Source organism: Mesocricetus auratus, unplaced genomic scaffold (genome assembly GCF_017639785.1).
Source record: "Mesocricetus auratus isolate SY011 unplaced genomic scaffold, BCM_Maur_2.0 Super-Scaffold_100010, whole genome shotgun sequence".
Taxonomy (NCBI): Eukaryota; Metazoa; Chordata; class Mammalia; order Rodentia; family Cricetidae; genus Mesocricetus; species Mesocricetus auratus.
Window position 1 is genome coordinate 70,272,580 of NW_024429194.1, and position 19,730 is coordinate 70,292,309.

Below are 19,730 nucleotides of genomic sequence, written 5' to 3' on the forward strand. Positions count from 1 at the left end.
ATTTGAGCTGCCCTGATTCCCTGTAATATTACATTTGAAATTAAAAGTCAAGGTGGGTTCAGTTCTTCCACATGAAGACCTTAGCATCCAGTCACAGCACGCTTGGTTAAACATCAGCCCTCTATTCCTTCTTCAGTGATTGTGACAACATGTCCTTGACTGCTGACCTCTCCACCCACTCATTCATTGGTTTTTGCTGCCAGTGCCAAACTGTGTAAGAACATGTGTACTCAATAAAGACCCAATTAGTTCCATTTAATAATAATCAGCCTTCTGGTGTGGTTTCCAGGAATTTATTGCACCATGTAAGCAAGAGTCTTACCTGAAAAGGTTAGATCAACCAGTTACTAATACACTTCTGTTTCTATGGTTGTGCCAAGATGAGAAAGCTGTGTGCTGGAGTGTGCATCTGAAGAGCTCATTCTACTCCCTCACCAGTGAGCTGCTTCTTCATACTGTGTGTAAGCTGTTTAGTCTGCTGATCATGGTCTGGAATGGCAATTGCCAATTGTACTCTTTATTGAAGACTAGGGAAAGAAATTATAGCTGCAATCAAGTGTCACTACACCTTTAAATTTTTTTATTAAGACAATCTACTTCTGACTTTTGGCTGGCAGCCAACCTCAGGGCAATCAGCTATTACCATTGTTTGTATCTGGGTTCTCAAATATTGTAGTTTAAATCAAATAGGTAGCAAGTCTGATGTGCAGTAGCTCCCTGTAGACCTCAGACCTTAGTGAATGTTTTGTTTACTCAGGTCTCTTGGCTTTGAGTGTGACTTGCCTTGCTCTGAGGTTTCCTCAGAATCTTCAGCAGAGAGAAATGACCCAGGATTGAAGGCAAAGCTTTGCTTGAAAAGGTTTCCACTCCTATGCAGGAAATCAGTTTCAAGCAGCCCATGTGTGCATAGCACGTGAGTTTGACTAAGTCACAGACACTCGTTTTTATTTAGGCTCTGGTTTTAAATATTTATTCAGCAAAATACTGCCCAAAATATGTGCATAGTGATTTTGATTGGGTTGACAAGAAAAGCAGTTTTGAATTTCATAAAGCATTCTCGGGGGAGACTACATTGTCAACAGCAGTAATTACACCAGGTAATTGTGTCATTTACCCTGTTACAGACCACTGAATGTGATGGACATGGGACAGACCAGCTGTCAAATCCTGTTAGCTTTCACGTTTGGGGATTTGCAAAATCACACTAGGGCTCGCTCTCCATGAGTGTAAGGAAAACAAAAATATACCAAGATTAAAATCCATTATAGAATTAAAGTGAGATTTGTCTAGAAAACAAAAAAGGTCAATTTCTATAAAGTTGATTCCAGTGTGACTGTCCCTTGACTTCACTGTTTTCTTTATAATCCAAGTGGTTATGGAATCTGCAAGACTTTAATTGAATTCCAGTTTTGCTACTCATTAACTGTGATCTTGAATTCTTGCATGCATCACCTGATACTCTTAAGTATCAATCTTTTCATGTAGTCAAAAAATGGTAAAAGATGCAACTTTTAGAATCCAGTTTGTTTTCTTGAATTCCCACTCTTTTTTTTTGCTCTAGACACCTTCTTGCAGGTGCTGCAACATTACCAAATAATAAATTAGAGTTTCTACCTTAGTGGAGTTTTTATTCTAATGTGGAAGACAGATGCAAATATACAACCAAATATTCTTATATGGAATGAATTGATAAAAAAGTGCTATGACAACAAAATCCTGGTGAGGAGGTGCCAAGAATACTTTCTCCTCCATGGACATACCCTGTGAGCAGAGACCTAAACCCAGTGGACAACTGAGCTCTGAAAACATGGGATTAAATCATCCAAAAAGACCAATAGGCAATATGATCATTTCAAAGAACACAGAAAAGCAGTGTAAGTGGAGGAGGAAGGTGGCGATGGTGGCACAGGGGGCTTACTTAGTCAAGGTAGAGACTTTGGATTTTATTTGAAATGTGACAAGAAGTCAAGGAAGACATCAGAAAGGTGTCATGAAGTGCCTTTAGTTTTGATGATTCTGCTAGCCCTATGAGATAAGGACATGGGTGGGTACTTCTGCATATTCATAAAATACATTCAAATAGATATATAATCACACTTCTGGGGATGTTAGAAAAAGACAGCTTAGATTCCTCTAATGCCTTTTGGATTTTTTCTAGTTAAGTTTTGGATTTATTTTATCTTAGGTAAGATAAAATTTGTATTGTAGAATGGACAAGCATGAGCATGAAGGAAATGAGAGTGCCGAATTCATTTGGTTGGCAAGTAAGATTGTTCTGATCTAATTTGGGTAGTTTTTTGAGAACATGTTATATGATTCTTCTCCTTGACCAACTACAAGCACATAATAATGAATATTTTAATATTATTTTCTAAGGTATATATAGATGGCGACAGAGGTAAGAGAGTCTGGGTATAAATAAAACTAGACACAAGGAAAAACCTTATTCTACAGGTCTTCAGTGCTCAGACCAGGGGCTTCTTCACCCCAGGGGGAGTTATGCTAACATCAGGATATCATAGCAAACTGATTCATTGTTTTACATCAGTGAAGGTACTCACTTAATAAACATGGATGGAGCACTGAACCTCAGGTAGACACTATACGAAACACTCAGGATTCCACAACGCACCTCTGGAATAGCATTCTTAATACATGGAACTAGGCATCCTACTTGAAGCTGCATTTACTTAGATGTATTTGTGTCACTGAAGAATCAGCTGGCACCCATTTGGCATGGCTACCTTTTCCTTAACCTCTCTTTATCATCTGCATTGTAATCAGAGAGCTCATCACTTCTAAACAAACATTGATAGGTAAATAACTATAACCCAGACATTCTATGCTGGGATAGAGAGAAAGCATTCTGACCAAGGATATGGATAGGCAGAGTCCTGGTTATGAATGAATGCTGGGGTGTGATGGAAAAGAGCATGAGGATTTAAAGACACTTCTAATCTAAACAGAAATCTTGGAGGACAGCAATTCGCTTCTCAACACCAGTTATTCTGAATGGCATGTAGTTGAGTGAGTTCATCATTTTCAAGGAATCTAGTTTGCTATCTTGATCTCTTTGGATTTGGAGCTTTTAGACTAGACATGTTTTAGTTTCAGAATAATCGTTTTTATTTAACTCATGGTTTAATCTTGGGATTGAGAATAGAGCCTGAAAATCTAGAGACAGATAAGTCAAGGATACAGGACATGAACATGGAATGGTGAAACTGGTCTAGATGAGCCCAGAAATCTATTCAAATGGCCGGTCTTTGGCAAGGACACACTTTTTTTTTGCTTACTGCCTCCCCTCTCACCCCCTTTTTCATAAGAAGATACAGAATAAATGATTGTAGTTTATCATTTGGGGAAAGAAATGCAAACCATGTTTAAACAGCATCAAAAGAGAGATACAAAGAGCAAAACTTTGCTGATTGTGGTGAAAATATTCACTTTTGCTTTGGGAACAGACCACGTTTACAAAACTTTTTCAAGTTTTATTCAAAATATGGTGGAGTAATGAAAGAATGACTAGGAGAGGGTGTGAGGTAACCTTTGCAGTTGTATAAACATTGGGAGAAGCAAAAGTGTAAACCTGAGGAAACATTGTCCTCCTCTTCTGCAGTTACCTCAGGCTACACCTCCTCTGAGGTTTCTATTAATATCTAAGCAACCATCTGACTGTGTTTCCTGAGGCCAGGGGCTCAAGGAAGAAATGGAGACTGAGCTCATAGCAGTCATACTACTCAGGGGAAATGAATGAGGTGTTGATGACTTAGAGTACTCCTCAGACTCCTCTGAAAACTTCCAATGGTTCTTGAGGACAAGGATTCCCTCCATGAGGAAAAATGAGGAGAGAATCACTGCATTGGAAGGAACCTCATTAACTAACTGTGAGTGGTTCTGAATGAGGTTTAGAATAGAATAGAGAAATGAAGAGGCACTTTAGCCATATTATATTATCAGAAAAGAAAATACTTCCTGAATCTTAAAGAGGTAACTTCAAGACAACAGAAACAGTATCATATTACTAGGTTCATTCTTAAAACTCAACAACAGAACAAAGCATTGGAGTAAATCAGCCACCAACATCACTTTCTCTGTTTATCTCTAGTACTGACATACTTGCACATAATATATGCATATGCACATATGTACATATATATATGTGTGCATAACACATGTATATATAACACATAATATAAACATGTATATGTAATATGTACCTATATATACAAGTGCTTCATGTGTATATGTGCACATACAAATTTTATACTTGTGTGTATACTTGTATGATTACACTTCTGTATACTTTATTGTATCTGAGGCAGTAAGATCTACAAATATCATGAACACAGGAATTTTCCTTATTCTTCTTGTAACCACTATACTTGTGACCAAAGCATGAGAAACCCTAACATGCAACATTAACATCAATGATATCACAGTACCAACATAATTCCAATTAGACATAGTGGTGGACATTTAGATATTAGTATAAAAAATCAGAAAAAGTTAAGCCCTATAACTCACAGTGTGCACAGACGCGTGAAATGAAAATCCACAAACAATGCTTTTCTCTTTGAGTTTGTACAAGTGCATTGAGGAACAATATACACAGTCTCTCTGAATAGAAAGTGGTATTACGTTTTGAACGGCTGTGGTGGAGGCTCAGGCAAACTGCTAGAGGAAACAGGAGTGGAGCAGTGGAGCTCACACTAAAGCTAAATCCCCAGGGAAGAAAATGGTAGGTGTCTGTTTGCTTGTTTGGCTCACAGAAAGATCCCTTTAAAAATATGAAGAATTGCTCTATTTTCATTGGGAGATTAACGGTCAGAATATGGTTTTTGATGTAAATCTGGCAATCTTCTGAGAACCCGGATCAGAGTGCTGCACTTTTTATATCTCAGAAGTTCCCTCTTACACTGAATTTTGTTCTGACACACATTATGACATCGTTTGTTGATAATATCCTCTAATCCTACTTATAGTTGTTACAACAGAAAGGGGTATCTGTCTTATTCCTGAAGCAGGTCAGCAGGTTCCTGTGGTTCCCGTGTGGCCAGATGCCAGTGGTCTTCCCCTCTGTAGATAGACATCTCCCTGGCTTAGCAGAGGCTCTTCTCTTTCAAATGGCAGCAAGCAGGATCAATTGGACCAAGAGGTTTGGGCAAAGTTGCTGAACAAGGCGTTGTTGATCTGAGCAGAGATCAGCCAAAGAGCATGAATGGAGGCTTCTAACAGACCACTATATGTGCATGGACATTGAAGCACCTGTAAACACAGTTCAGCTTTCATGCCTCTAGCAGAACCTCAGTTAGTGACTTACTAGTAGGATAATTCTATGCATGAGTGTGTGTGTGTGTGTGTGTGTGTGTGTGTGTGTGTGGTCTGCTTAGAAGAAAGACCACAGTGAAAGTCTTAGTAGGTTGGCAGTGCCCTGGTGATTTTAACAAAGAATAGTGTGTTGCTAAAGACTGAATTGAAAGAGAATAGGAGAGTGAAATGAAAGTGGCTAAGGATAGGAGGGAGAGCAGGTATTATGAAAAATCATCTGGCAATGTGTGAAAGTATACCTGCTTGGAGACAGGGTAGACTGTTCACAAGACTGTTGAACTCACCCAGGCGGGAGCTGCTTAATGCCAGCATTTGATAGATGCTAAGCAATGCAAATGGAGATGACAAGTGGTGGCTGTAACGGCCAAAGATGACGTTGAACTAAAGTGCTATGGTCACATCATAGAAGGGAGAGAGCAGTTCATGGTGACTCCTAGAAGGCTGAGGATATTTTTGCCTGATGGATGAGAGGTTTTCCTGTGAAGTTCATGGTGCTGAATGTGAAAGGAAGGGAGTGAAGGGAGAGTGAAGAGAAAGCAGGAGGGAGTTCAGGATTGCCACCGTTGAATACCTAGATGGTTTGCATCAACAGCTCTGAAATTCCTTGGGGGTCAGTCTTGTGCCAGTTAGATGCCCAGGCATTTGGTAAATTAAGCTCAGGGACTTACTACTACCTAGAACAGTGGTTCTCAACATTTCTAATGCCACCACCCTTTAATACAGTTCTACATGTTGTGGTGACTCCCCCACCATAAATTAATTTTGTTGCTACTTTGTAACTGTAATTTTTCTACTGTTATGCATTGTAATGTAAATATCTGATATGCAGGATATCTGATATGTGACCCCTGTGAAAGGGTGATTCTATTCCAAAGGAGTCTAGATCCACAGTTGAGAACCCATGGTCTACATTGTTTGTTAGTTTTTGTTTTTGTTTTTGTTTATGAGGGTAGGATATTTATTCCACTTATTATCTCTGTTGCTAGGATAAATCAGTCATCTGACTGGGCACTTGGTCATTTATTTTTCTGGACTTGAATTTATAATCTTCCTGTCTCACTCTGCTGAGTGATGAAATTATAAGCATTAGCCGCAACTCCAGACTAAAATTTTGAGGCTAATTAGAGAAATATTTTCATTTTTTAAAACAGAGCTCAACACCCCACCATAGTTTAAATTCACTATCCTCCTGACTCAGTCTCTGGAGTGTTGAGAGTATAGGTGGGTGCCATGACACCCATTAAGGCACTAATTTTATACTTCTATTTTTCAAGTTACCTTAAAAAGAATACACACACACATACACACACTTTCTCCCTCCCTCCCTCTCTCTCTCTCCACTTGTCTGTCTGCCTGTCTGTCTGTCTGTCTCTCTGTCTCTCTCTGTCTCTCTCACACACACACACACACACACACACACACATACAAACACACACACAGAGCATGGTGTCTTCTTTAGGGTTTCTATTACCATGAAGAGACACCATGACCATTGTAATTTTTATAAAGGAAGAAAACTTAATTGGGGTAGCTTATATTTTCAGATGTTTAGTCCATTATCATCATGGTGTGACATGATGGTGTGCAAGTAGATATGGTACTGGAGAAATAGCTGAGAGTCCTGCATATTTACTAAAAGGCAGGCAGAATCAGCCAGAGACACTGGCCAGTATCTTGAACATATATATGACCTCAAAGGCCTCCTCCACAGTGACATACTTCCTCCAACAAGGCCATACCCACTCCAACGAAGCCACTCCTCCTAATAGATGTATTCCCTTTGGGGGCCATTTTCTTTCAGATGACCACACATGGCTCCCTGTTTTGTGTTTCTCTGGGATTCCTGTGTGTATGAATGTATATATCTCTGGATCCATATGTGTTTCTTGTGCTTTTTCTTCTGATTGCTTATTTTTGTCATATTTTGGCTTGTGTTTTTTGCTTTATCTTATTTATTATTATTGTTATTATCATTATCATTATTTAGATGCCTGTTTTCTCATGAGAGATGGAAAGGTTGTAGATTAAGATGGGAATCTCTAAGGTATTGGGGAAGAGGAAACTATATCCAGAATACATTTTATGGGGAAAAATATATTTCCAGTAAATGAAAAATAGAATAAAAATGAAAAAAGGAGTAATAAAGAACTACAAAGGATAACAATAGAAAATATCCCTAAAGGTAAGAGGGTCCCAGGTCTCAGTTCACAATAGAAACTAAAAATGTGTTCAGATAACAGCTGCAAAGTATTTGGCTGACAGTTATAAGAGATCTGTTGCCCTATAGTGTGTCAGACTGATTTCATGGATTAGAATAAAACAAAATATTGTCATTAAACTAGTTGAATTCCTTGTTGAATCACTCCAGGGTGAGAAGGACATCAGAGGTGATTTGTTTGGGACTCTTGTTCAAATAAGGGTTAGTTAAGAAGGTGGGCATACCAGTAAAAATGCAGTAGGCAGCAAACTAAGTAGTCCAGAGGAGGTTTTATGAATGAACCTTTGGTTACCAAGTACACTGAAGAATAGCCAGAAATCACTGTTGGTTAGTGAGCAAGAAACTCAATCTTGAACAAAAATGTGAGTTGGTACCAAGCAAGCTTCAGAGAGGGATTTCTTGCTGTAACAAACTGCATTAAAAGTAGATTTCTGTTAAAATAATGTGATTACTATTTTTCCATAATATAGAGCAAATGAAATAAGCAATCTTAAGAAACAAAATGAGCAATTTTTTCTCATTCTGACAGTCAGTATTTTTCCCTTGCCACCACTGAAAGTAGAAGCATTGTAGGAAATACACAAAATGTTTTTGAATTCTGACAATTCAAATTAGAGATAAAATTCTACAAAGTATTTAGGTTTTCGCTCAATGAGACTGAAATAGAAAAGACAGGATATGATCTAATGAAGGCAAAAGATATAAATGATAGATAGATAGAAAGAAAGATAGATCCCACTGAAGCAGGTAGCAAACAGATAATAAACATTTACTATATATCATGTGCTAGAGTCTACACATTTCTTTTTTTATACATATGGAATTTATTAGAATGACTTACAGCCTGTGGTCCAGCTAATCCAACAATGGCTGACTATGGACAGGAAGTCAAGGAATCCAGTAGTTGTTCTGTCCATGAGGCTAGATGTCTTAGCTGGTCTTCAGTAGACACTGGAATCTCAAAGAAGTAGGATCTCATGCCAGTGAAGTAATAGGCTTGCTGGTTACAATCCCATTGCCAGAGAGTCTGGGAACCAGAACCTTCATCCAGCAACTGATGAAAGTAGAGGCAGACACCCATGGGTAAACACTGAACTGAACTCCTGGAATCCAGTGTCAGACAGGGATAACTGATGGGCAAAGGAGTTAAGACAAGGATGGTTTAACCCACAGAAACAGACCCCAGATTGAAGGCTGTGTGGAAAGCATGGAAGCAACCCAGACCCCCCTGAATGTGGGTGTCAATGAGGAGTCCTAGGTAATCTATGGGAGTCTACACATTTATTGTGATTGTTTTATAGCAGGTCTCTTGTAAAAGTCATAACTCCTTCATTTCAATCTAGAAAAGTTGTTTGTACCAAGCCTGTTTGAGAATAAGAACATGCACTAATGCACACACTGTCTCCCTGCTATTGCTCATTAAAATAGTTGGTAATATTTTCATTCCTTTCTGTCCTTATTCTTTTGTCTTTTATTAAGGTCACAATACAGCACAGTTTATTGTCAGTGTTTGAGATCATCTAATGTCTTATAGTGATGTTCCACTAGTGTCAGTGATATTAGGACACAGCTGTTTCAATCCTGGGGAGTCTATGTTTTGCTGGCAGTAGGCAGTACAATCACTGCATATCTGTGCAGAAACAAGGAGGAAGGCAGAGAAGATAATGAATGAACCCTAGTTTTTTTCCCTTTCTCCCTAGACACCAAGAGTCATATAGAGATCATTATATTGTAACACAGAATGTTGTTCAAACTCAGATTATATTCTTCTTGGAAAGATCAACAGCAGGATGATGAACTCACACAGATATGAAGAAGCTGTGCTCAAGTTCATAGATCTAAGTTGATAGAATAGAGCTGGCTACTTGATAGTTGTCAGTCATTTTCAATAAAACATGGTTTGAAGACTAGAGATTTATGGTTCTGTTGTTTCAAGGCTCATCAGCAGTTGTCAAAAAACCCTATGTTCTTGTTTTGGTGGGGGTGTATAGAAGAGCACTGGGTCAGTGGGGGCAGGGAGGCTTCTGCAGAATCTGTTGCTTTTGTAACGCATGCAACATGGTATGCAGAAGCAAAAGAGGGAATCCACTAGGCAGTCATTGATAGTTGAAGTAAACCAACTACCTAAGTTTGTATCTTAATGTTATTATCATAAACTTCTCAAGACTACTGTACACTTTTCCATGGACTTCTGTGAGCTGACTACCTTGCATTGAAGGCAAGTGAGCTTGACCATTTTATGTATCTTACTTTTCTTGTAAAAGTATCTTTCAGTCTGATAAAAGCAAAGATGTCACTATGCCCAGAATGTTACTCAGGTCTTGGGAAGATCTGTAACTCTCATAAGGCTTTACCACACAGGATTAAAAGTATTGTGGAAAATGCAACAATAAAATGATAGCTTCTCATTATAAATCAGTAGAAAACTACACACACACACCAAGAAATATATTAAATTTTATGTGTAATGTAAACATTATGTATAAGCATGTAAAACCCATGGATGTAGGTAATGGATACGAGTCAAAAAAAGAGAATATAAAGCAATTGTTTTTCTAGTTCTAAATCTGCCATGGATTTTTCAGGGTTTTTTGGGTGGTGGATAGATGCATAAAATGTTATTTGATAGTGAAAATGTAAAATCAAATGTAAAACTCCATATCCTGAAAATGGCTAGTCTAACTATATAGAAGTTTGGTGACATATATCCTGTTCTCCGTGAATTGGACCTCTATCTGACCAAGGAGAATGACAACCCCTATCTTGATCTTATGACCATTTATGAGTGTCTTTACTTTTTGCTTTGGTGCATCTCATGATGGCAGCCATGTGCATGGTTTCTGCCTTCTCAATCAACCAAGCTGTAAGCTGTTTGAAGGTGGCTACAACTTATAATAATCCCTTTATCCTGAGAAAAATCCTAATATGTAATAGGTCAACCTGCCAAAGTTAAGAGTTAGTGAAGAAAATAAATGTGCTCACAAAATACATGAGTTAATTCTTTTGCTTTGTAAACATTTTTTTTGGATTTTGGAGTCATATATTTTGTTTCACAATTCTAACAGCTGCTAAACCTGTAATCTTGGGTATATTTCTTAACCTCTACAGGGCAAATTTAACTTTTTATAAAATAATTGTACATAATTTCCAACTAATATGAGAACTAAGTTATTTACATTTATTTATATTATTGTTTTATGTAACATCTGCATTTGAAGGAATTCCACCCCTTATCCCCCTCTCTCTATATATATGTGTGTGTGTGTGTGTGTGTGTGTGTGTGTGTGTATTGTGTGTGTTTGTGTACACATGTATTATCTACTTGTGTATCTCTACTTGTCTATCTACTGTATATCTCAAGAAACATTCTCTATTAAATTATGAAATGAAATCCAAGGGAAAAACATCATTTTCTAACTACTTACATTGTAAGAGCGGGGTTAAGAATTGAAGAGTGGAGAAAAAAGTCTGTGTATGGTACAAGAGAGCAGCAGAGCTTGGTATGTGGTTCTCAGACCAACAGGAACTCTGACTTTGCAGGAAGAAGACATGAAGCTCTTTTTACAAAAGGCCTGTCACTTTAGTGTGACCTCTAAGGATAGCTAGCGATTCCCGGGAGAACCTGGGGTGGAGGGTACGTTAGGTACTACCAGCCATGATTATAAAGGCATATTCAGAAACCAGAAATACTGACTCTGCCTTTGAATTGCCCAGGAACACAACCCTTCTCTCAGGAACCATGAGAAATTGAGAAGAGGGCAAACCAGGTCTTTTCATTTGGTGGCTATTGAATTTTTGTAGAACATTACATTCTGGGTTCTAAACAAACCCAGTTAGGCCTGTCCTCTACACAGTAAGCATAAGATAACAATGAGCACAAGATGGACAAGAGTGACAATAATGTCTTTTTTAAATGATTGTCCCCACATGGATTTGTAGATTAATTGCTGAGAAGAAAAGTGACAGCAGGCACAAACTTCAGGACGTAGATTTCTGTGGTTGTTTCAGCTAGAAGAATCCAAAGGAAGGCGGCCTGCTCCTCCTGGCCCCTTGGACATTTTGTCAATGTCTAAGTGCAAGTCATCTGTGGAAGGAACCATGCATTTTCCTACACTATTCATGATGAGCACAGACTCATACAGCTATGAGATGTTCTGATATCAGAGAATGGGGAGTTAGAAGATAGTATTTGAGTAATTTTGCTAGGAACTTAAAAATAATCATCCATTGCTTCAGTTCTTAAGCATTAATACTGATGATCTTGTGTTCCTCTAATTCATTTATTGGGAATAGTTTCTAAAAGTTTTATTACAGGTTTAGAGTTAAAATGATCATAACTGGGTTCCCTTATAAGACCAGAGACAGGACCACAGTGGAATGTTAATGCATATTAAAAAAATAAAACATGGACTGTCCATTCAGAGTTGCCTTAAATCACACAGTATACTCTCAACCATATATATATCAAATGCAGAATTATTGCAGTTAAAGCTATGTTAATGCTAAAATGCCCTGGGTACAGAGCTCTAAAATGAAAAGCAAACAGTGATGTGAAAGAAACCCAGAGAATAAATAGTTTAGGGACCTAAACTAATCTGTGTGCATGTCCTTACATATTTTATTACAAGTTGTTTTAGATATTAGGTCTCTTCTCCCATACACATCTTATTACATTTGTTTATTAGCTTCTATAATTTTGAGGTCACCTAATACTCCTAGAACTCAAGCAAGATGTGTTACCATTTAAGTCACAATTGCCTTATCCTCGGTGTTGTGATCTGGTCTGCCTCTCTCACAGGAGTGCTACAAGGGATCAAATGACTGAGGGCTTTGAAAAGTAACAAGCTGTTCCCAACTGAAGGGGACATCATGTTGCAAGCATACATGAGATACATACATCAGGAAAGCAAATCTGTCTCATCAAATAGACAGAGGATGCTTCCTTTGTGGAGAGAGGACATTGAAAGCAAGATTTCCCACAACAGTTCATAGCAACCTTCATGATGGCAAGTGCACCTGCAGCTGTGAACTGGTGGCATCCAGCTCCCATAGTTTCAGCCCCGTTATCCTGCAGGCCAAGAATTTGAAAGTGTCTCAGTTAGGATGTCCATTGCTGTAAAGAGACACCATGATCTCGGCAGCTCTTAGAGTTTCAGGGGCTCAGTCCATTATCATCATGGCAGGGAGCTTGATGGTGTGCAGGCAGATATGGTGCTGGCTACATCTTGGCTTGCAGGGAACAGAAAGTCAACTGAGACACTGGGCAGTATCCTGAGCATAGGAAACCTCAAAGCCTACACCCACAGTGACACACTTCCTCTGCCAAGGCCATACCCACTCTAACAAAGCCACACCTTCTAATAGTGCCACTAGCTGTGATTACCGGGTCAATTGCATTCAAACTACCACAAGAGTAAAACAATTATTCATCCTTCCCTGTTACAATCACGTTACAAGGAACAGTTAGGCAGACTTATTTTTTCCTTGCACAGGGGCCATGCTAATCTTCTCTGTATTGTTCCAATTTTAGTATATGTGCTGCTGAAGCGAGCACCAGACTTATTTTTTACAAAGATAATGCCCTAAGTCCAATCGCACAGATTACATACCCGACTTTGGCATTTGCCTCTGAGGACATCTATTCTCTCCTGCCACTGGTCGACCTGTTTTTCAGACACTTTTGGACTGACTAGTTGAAAATATGAACTATATGTGTAGTTCTGTAATAGCACATAATACTTCAAAACTTGAAACAATCCATAGTTGTCTTTAGTTTATAATTTGCCTATGTCTATAGTGGGAAGAAGTGCTGTATAATGAACATGTTTAAAGTACAGTAGCTTTGGAAATTATCTTTGGGTAACAAAATTGTATTCTTCATTTCAGAACATGACGAGTGTGTCACAAATCAACACAACTGTGACGAAAATGCTTTATGCTTTAACACTGTTGGAGGACACAACTGCGTCTGCAAGCCGGGCTACACTGGGAATGGAACCATATGCAAAGGTAGAATGCTTCTGTGGCTACTCCACTGCTCCAGACACAGAGCCACCCATCTCCTGTCCTTTCTCCCTTGGCATCCTTCTTCTGTACCTCATGGATGTGACGTGCTTGAGTATTCCTGAGTCTTGTTATCATCATCTTCCTCGCAGCTCCTGCCACCCTCCTTGGTCACTCCAGCAGTTATGTAGTTCAGCAGTTTGGCTTTTTTTTTTCTCTAATCTTTTGCGACCTCAGTTACAACAATTTACATAAGTAGTCTTTCTCTACAAACTACATCCACAGCCACATCCTGTGGTTTTAAATCATATCACAAACTGCTCCATCTTTGAAACCCTGTCTCATCATTTTTTTCCTCACTCCAATTTTCTTCCCCTTGTAATGTGCTCACTCTACTTCCTTAAGCCTTTATCTTTGAGTGTCTCTTTTCATTTGGTTTACCAGTATCCCAGCCTCAGGTGTTTCGTTGAGGGGGCACATACATGAATGTATCCTGATACCAACTTTCCTGGAAGCACGACCTCCTCACATATAACACTGTTATTCTGTCTTGAAATACAACCCCATTTCCTATGCATTCTTTCTGGAGTTTCTGTCATGGTGGGATTAATATTAATTATGCATATCAGGTCTGTGTGTATTGTAGTTCCTTGTCTTGGCTAAGTTTTTCAGTGCCAGTTGACAGTTCCCATAAATGTCCAACTCAGATTTTAGTTTACATCAGTGGACAATCCAGCTGTAGTTCATTGCCATTCACTACCTCACATTCCTCTAAGCCTCCATCCCCAGGTGAGCTTATACCCTTCTTCACATGGGAAATGAAAAACTATGTTTGGAACTACCAAATCCCATAAGACAGACTTCATATACCTTGGTGTCCATTGATTTGTATAATGTAGACATGTGAGCCTCCAAAGCTGCCCGCCTGTACTGTGACATTCAGAGGAGTAGACTTACTGTGGTAGAAGGCCTGTAAGAAGAAAAGACCAAGTCAATGCAGTGGTTCAGGAATGGGTCATAAAGCCTGATGTGCAGTGCACTGTGGATTGCATTGGTAGGAACATGTCATAAAGCCTGGTGTGCAGTGTCCTGTGGGTTACACTGGCATTCAAAACTTCATGCCTCTTAGTATAGATCATCATAAAGAAGGTCTGCTCATTTTGTACTCAAAAATGCACAAGCATTTGCTTGGAAAACAGACAAATAATATGACTAAACCCTGACAATTTCCTTTGAAACATTTGGTTTGGAGTTATTGTGCCCCCCCCCCGATGCTTCCTTCTCTTATTTCTGCTTGATTCTGATTCTTGTCGGATATGAACAGTTGGCCATAAAGTTTATGTCACCCAGGAAGCTATCAGTAGGTGTAGTTACTAACAGATAGCATTCTCCTAAGCATGTCAATGCCATTCTCCCAGAAGGCCACTGGGGCTAGTGGTTCTTACAGTTGGAGTGTCTATGTCAGCAGGCCCAGCTTACAACTTAGGGAAGGCAAAGACCCCTGATGTTTTAGCACTCTGGCCCTCATGTAGATAGCCCAAAGCCTTAGGAGTCCATCATTTACCATTTCTTCCTCCCGTTCTCTAATTATTCACCTCATATAGAATGGTTACTACTTTTTTAGTGTTTGTTTTCAAGTGTGATTTTTGACAACAGAATACAGCACAAACTGTGATGCACTTCACATTGTGTAAGGTGACTGTTTTGTTATGTTTTCAGGCAAACTGTTTCCTCCTTGTTAGAAATAGCATACAAAGTCATACTGAGTTTCTCTCATGTGTAGAAAATAGTATAACATGATGAAATTATGGTATCTGTTATCATTTGATGTCGTATCTGCAAGGGAATAAAGAAAAGTGGGTGTAGAGATTATGGAGTGGCTTACTTACACCGCAGTGACAGCCATGTATCTGATACTGTTTGTCTGATTTATTCACGTGTCTGGATTCTTGTAGCTTTCTGCAAAGATGGCTGTAGAAATGGAGGTGCCTGCATTGCTGCCAACGTGTGTGCGTGCCCACAAGGCTTCACTGGACCCAGCTGTGAGACAGGTAGGACTATCATTCCATCTTCAAAATAGATTTTTACCCTAACGCAGGAAGTAACTCATGAGGAAAATAATGCATTTGGTTTCAAGTAGGTTCTCAAGCTATGGCTCTATGAATAAGGAGGCTCGGGGAGGGGGAGTGGAGAAGCATCAGTGATGCATAGTCACTGGGTGATTCCCCAAGTCACTCTATGGACTTGCAGCTATTAGAACGAGGTACATAATGGACTTTTTCAGGAAGATGTATGGGATATCCCAGGATTTCACGACTTCGTAATTCTTATTGCTCGTTCTTAGCACCTTTTTACTGGAAACTATGACTGTACTTAAAGCATAGAGTACAAAGTTATGGCTGTCCCTGATACTAGGATCCACTGCTGTCTGCATTTACATTTGAGACATTAAAATTGTTTAAGTTTCATTCATTATTATTTAATTAGAAAATGTTTGAAACATTTATTCCTAAACTATTCAGGTAAACACAGCCTGGGTTTATCGTGCCTGATAGATACTAATTCTGGAAACCTCAATCATTGTTTTAAGGATTTTGTGGTATGCACACAGCTGATGGCAATAAAATAACAGACCTGTCAGATGAAAAGTACACAGTAGTAGTGAAACAGAAGTGTCCCCAGGTGAAATCATGAATGGTTATTTGGTTGCTATTAGTTAAGGAGTCTAATAGCAGATGACCTCAGAAGATGCCTTTTCTCTCAAGAGAAATATACCATTGGTGATTGCAGGTGTGCGTCACATTGCTTCTCATCAGTCATCATGCAGGAATGGTCCTGTTAGCTGTGCCTCTCTTGCATTTACAAACTCGTACAGTTTAGTGAAGACACTGCCCAATCAGCATGTGAGCCTGAAAAGGACCTGCTCTACCTGGGAAGTGCACACTTTATAAAGAATACTTTTGTTGGAGTGTCCAGGCTGTTCTCACTAAGGTCTTGCGTGCTTAGTTCACTTGTTTCAGATAAGCCTATAAGGAATTATTTTCAATGTCCAGTGGATAATGAATTCAGATCCCTGGTATGAAATAGTGACATTTTCATATGGAGGATTCTTTTAAAGAGGTCATTTTCTACATTAGGATCTCCCAAATGTATTTTGTACATGACTAAAACTGGTTAGCTTGCTAAATATACAGATCTTGAGCAAAAAATTATCATGGAATTTATTGGATCAAACTCAGATACCACTGATGCAGCTGCTCTCCAAAATTTCTATACTCTGATATTTCTCCACCATTATTTCCAGACCTACAAATGTTCTCTGTGAAACTTTGTACCTCAATGTTTTGGTGACTAGATGTCCAGGGAATAATACTTTGTGCTTGTTCAGGTTAGAAGTCTAAATACTGGCATTTTAGACCCTTTCCTTGATGTAAAGACAATGGTCTAGAACTTTGGTGAATAGTAGCCATATACAGTCCTACGTATTATCCATCTATTTAAAAGTCACAGAAGGAGATTATAAAAATCTGTAATGTCATTGCATTAATGCAGCAATGACATATTCAATACTGAAGTAAAAATATCCACCAGAATATCTAACTCACTTCAATTATCCTGAACTCTGAGTTATTGTGCCCCCCCCGATGCTTCCTTCTCTTATTTGTAGATAGTCCCTGAGTGACTCTACGTAGCTTTGTGCAGCAGCCAAGGACTTTGAGAACAGAGTCTGGAAGCTAGTGCTGTGGTTTAGCTCTGACTTTAACTTCTTAATGTTTATGATCTTTATGCCTAACCTCCATTTTTAAAGGTTCTTCTCAAGTGGCTATTATCTATATTAGAGTTTTTAAAAGTAGTTTTCTTAGGATTTCTATTACTGTGAAGAGACACCATGACCACTGAAACCCTTACAAAGGAAAAACATTTAATTTGGTTGCCTTACACTTTCAGAAATTTAGTCCATTATCATGGCATGCAGGCAGACATGGTGCTGGAGAAATAGCTAAGAACCCTGCATCTTGACTCACAGGCAACAGGAAGTGGTCTGAGACACTAGGAATGGCTTGAGTCTATATGAGACCTCAAACCCTGCCTCCACAGTGAAATACTTCCTCCAACATGGTCACACCCTCTAATAGTACCACTTCATTTGGGGGACAGTTTCTTTCAAGCCATCACAGTAGGAATCAGAGTTATTTAATTCTTTGGATCCCTAAAGTCATAGTTGTTGGCTGAACAAAAGATGCATCTAGTCTCAAATTTTTGATTTCTATACAGTGCCTCCCAATATCTTTGGAAACCTTAACTTCAAGGACCCCAAACTAAATGTATTACTCCTCAGGAAACCAGGGTCTGTTCCTTCCCCACTTGACTGGCACTGTAGTAGGTGAGGATTTTCCTCCATTTTCCCTACTGAACATCATAACACAAACATGATTATATCATGCGTATATTGTATTTTCTACTCCTGATGCGGTATTTTATTATACCCTTATGAAAAATGGCATGGCTCCTTGTTTTATAGTAAATAAAGATCTTTGAAGGTATTGACTCACTGTCTTTCCCCTCACCTTATTTTAATTTGTAGATACTAAACCCCGATGAGGTATATCTTGGTCACTTTCATATCTTTAAGTATATGGTCCACATCTTGGTAGATATTCTATAAATAAAGGTGTAAGTGAATTATTAATTAAGTGATGTAGGAAAATAGTATACTAAATTCTTTGATGGACTATTTTGCATATTAGTTTAAAGGGGCCTTCAGGATCACCTGTTTAGTCCTGTACTAATGTATGGCAGGTGAGAAGTTAAGACACAGAGTTGTGTCTCACTGTAGAACCCTGTTACAGTCTAGAACTCATTCCTAGGCCGTTGTTAGCTTTATCCCTTCTTCTTTTTGTTCTTACACCATGTTTCCTGTTTCAGAATTTAGTCTCCTGTCATCTTTCATCAGATTCCTGCTTTTGCTATGCTTATACTTCCAACTGCATGCTAATCCTATTAGCTTTAACAATGAGAATTGTGGGGATTTTCTTCTCCCAGGGAGGAAAACCATCCAGATGTTGGTGCTTTCCCACTGCAGAAGTGGTTGAGCTTTAACCTGATGCAACTGGATACATCTAAACCCTAGGACTGTGATTGGCTTTGGGTTCAGACCTATGTACTGAGCCTCACAATGGATAGAGTAAAGAATTTCCAACTTTTCTCAAAAACAATTTTAGTAGCAGAACATTTACCAATTCTTGCTATTTTAGTTGAGAAGGTTTCCATAGAACATTCTTCCCCCATTTATTTACTTTGTTTCTGCATTGTGTCTTAGTAGAAATAGCAGAAACCATTTACTAACTCCAAAGAGAAGTCACATGTGTGCTCTTTACTGAGCTAAATTAATTTTTTATGGACTTTTTAGTCACTGAACAAAATCACCCACATGAAGAGCACAACTTTGTTTTTAATTAAGCATCCAAATATTCTGAGATGTTTGACTTGGATTTAGTAGGGTGATTATTTCTTGCATAACTCAAAACAGAGTGTTAGAAATGTATGCGTCACGATTTAACAGCTCTATCGTTGCCATTCTGTATTTATTGCCCATGGCTAAAACTCAGCAAACATGTGTCTAGTGATATGATTAATATGAGAAGCTGTCTTATATGAAAAGTAAATCTTTCATAATGATTTAGCATGTAACACTAAAAAATCTGACATTCTCCTATAAGCAATTGCTTTCTTAGATGAAAATAAAATGTTTACAACTGGAGAAGAGTTGAAATCAAATGGCAAATTTGAAAAAAATACATGCTAAACTATCAAAGAGGAGATCTTATGTTTTAGTGATGAATGGCTTCCTTATTCCTATGAAAATATGAGATGAAATTTTAGTTATATTAATGAATCATTTAGTAAACATAAATTTAAGTTGCATTAGCTTTAATACATATAGTTTCAAACTGAAGAAATGAAGCAAGAGGCATATGAGTGTCAATTTACTTCAAAAATAACTTCAAATTGATTACAGCAGATTGACTTTAAATTATATATCGTTAAATTAATATGTGTTAGCAAGTATAGATCTAGTACTTGGTAGATAGTAAAAATCTTTTTTAGTAAATAATATTACTCTGGTAGAAGTATCTATAACAAGCATTGTTAATGTAAACCAATGAGTGAAAAGGTT

The 19,730-nt window shown here is 38.4% G+C and overlaps 1 protein-coding gene and 1 pseudogene across 2 annotated transcripts in view; one reads left to right on the forward strand and one right to left on the reverse strand.

Moving 5' to 3' along the window:
* Nell2 (neural EGFL like 2) overlaps positions 1-19,730 on the forward strand; it is a 276,472-nt gene that overhangs the window by 185,410 nt on the left and 71,332 nt on the right. For both annotated transcript variants that reach the window (XM_040753915.1, XM_040753916.1), the window contains exons 15-16: positions 13,436-13,558; positions 15,508-15,603. In XM_040753915.1, the coding sequence (XP_040609849.1) occupies positions 13,436-13,558; positions 15,508-15,603 (219 nt within the window). The remainder of the gene's footprint in view (positions 1-13,435; positions 13,559-15,507; positions 15,604-19,730) is intronic.
* Positions 13,008-13,103, reverse strand: LOC121143035 (annotated as a pseudogene).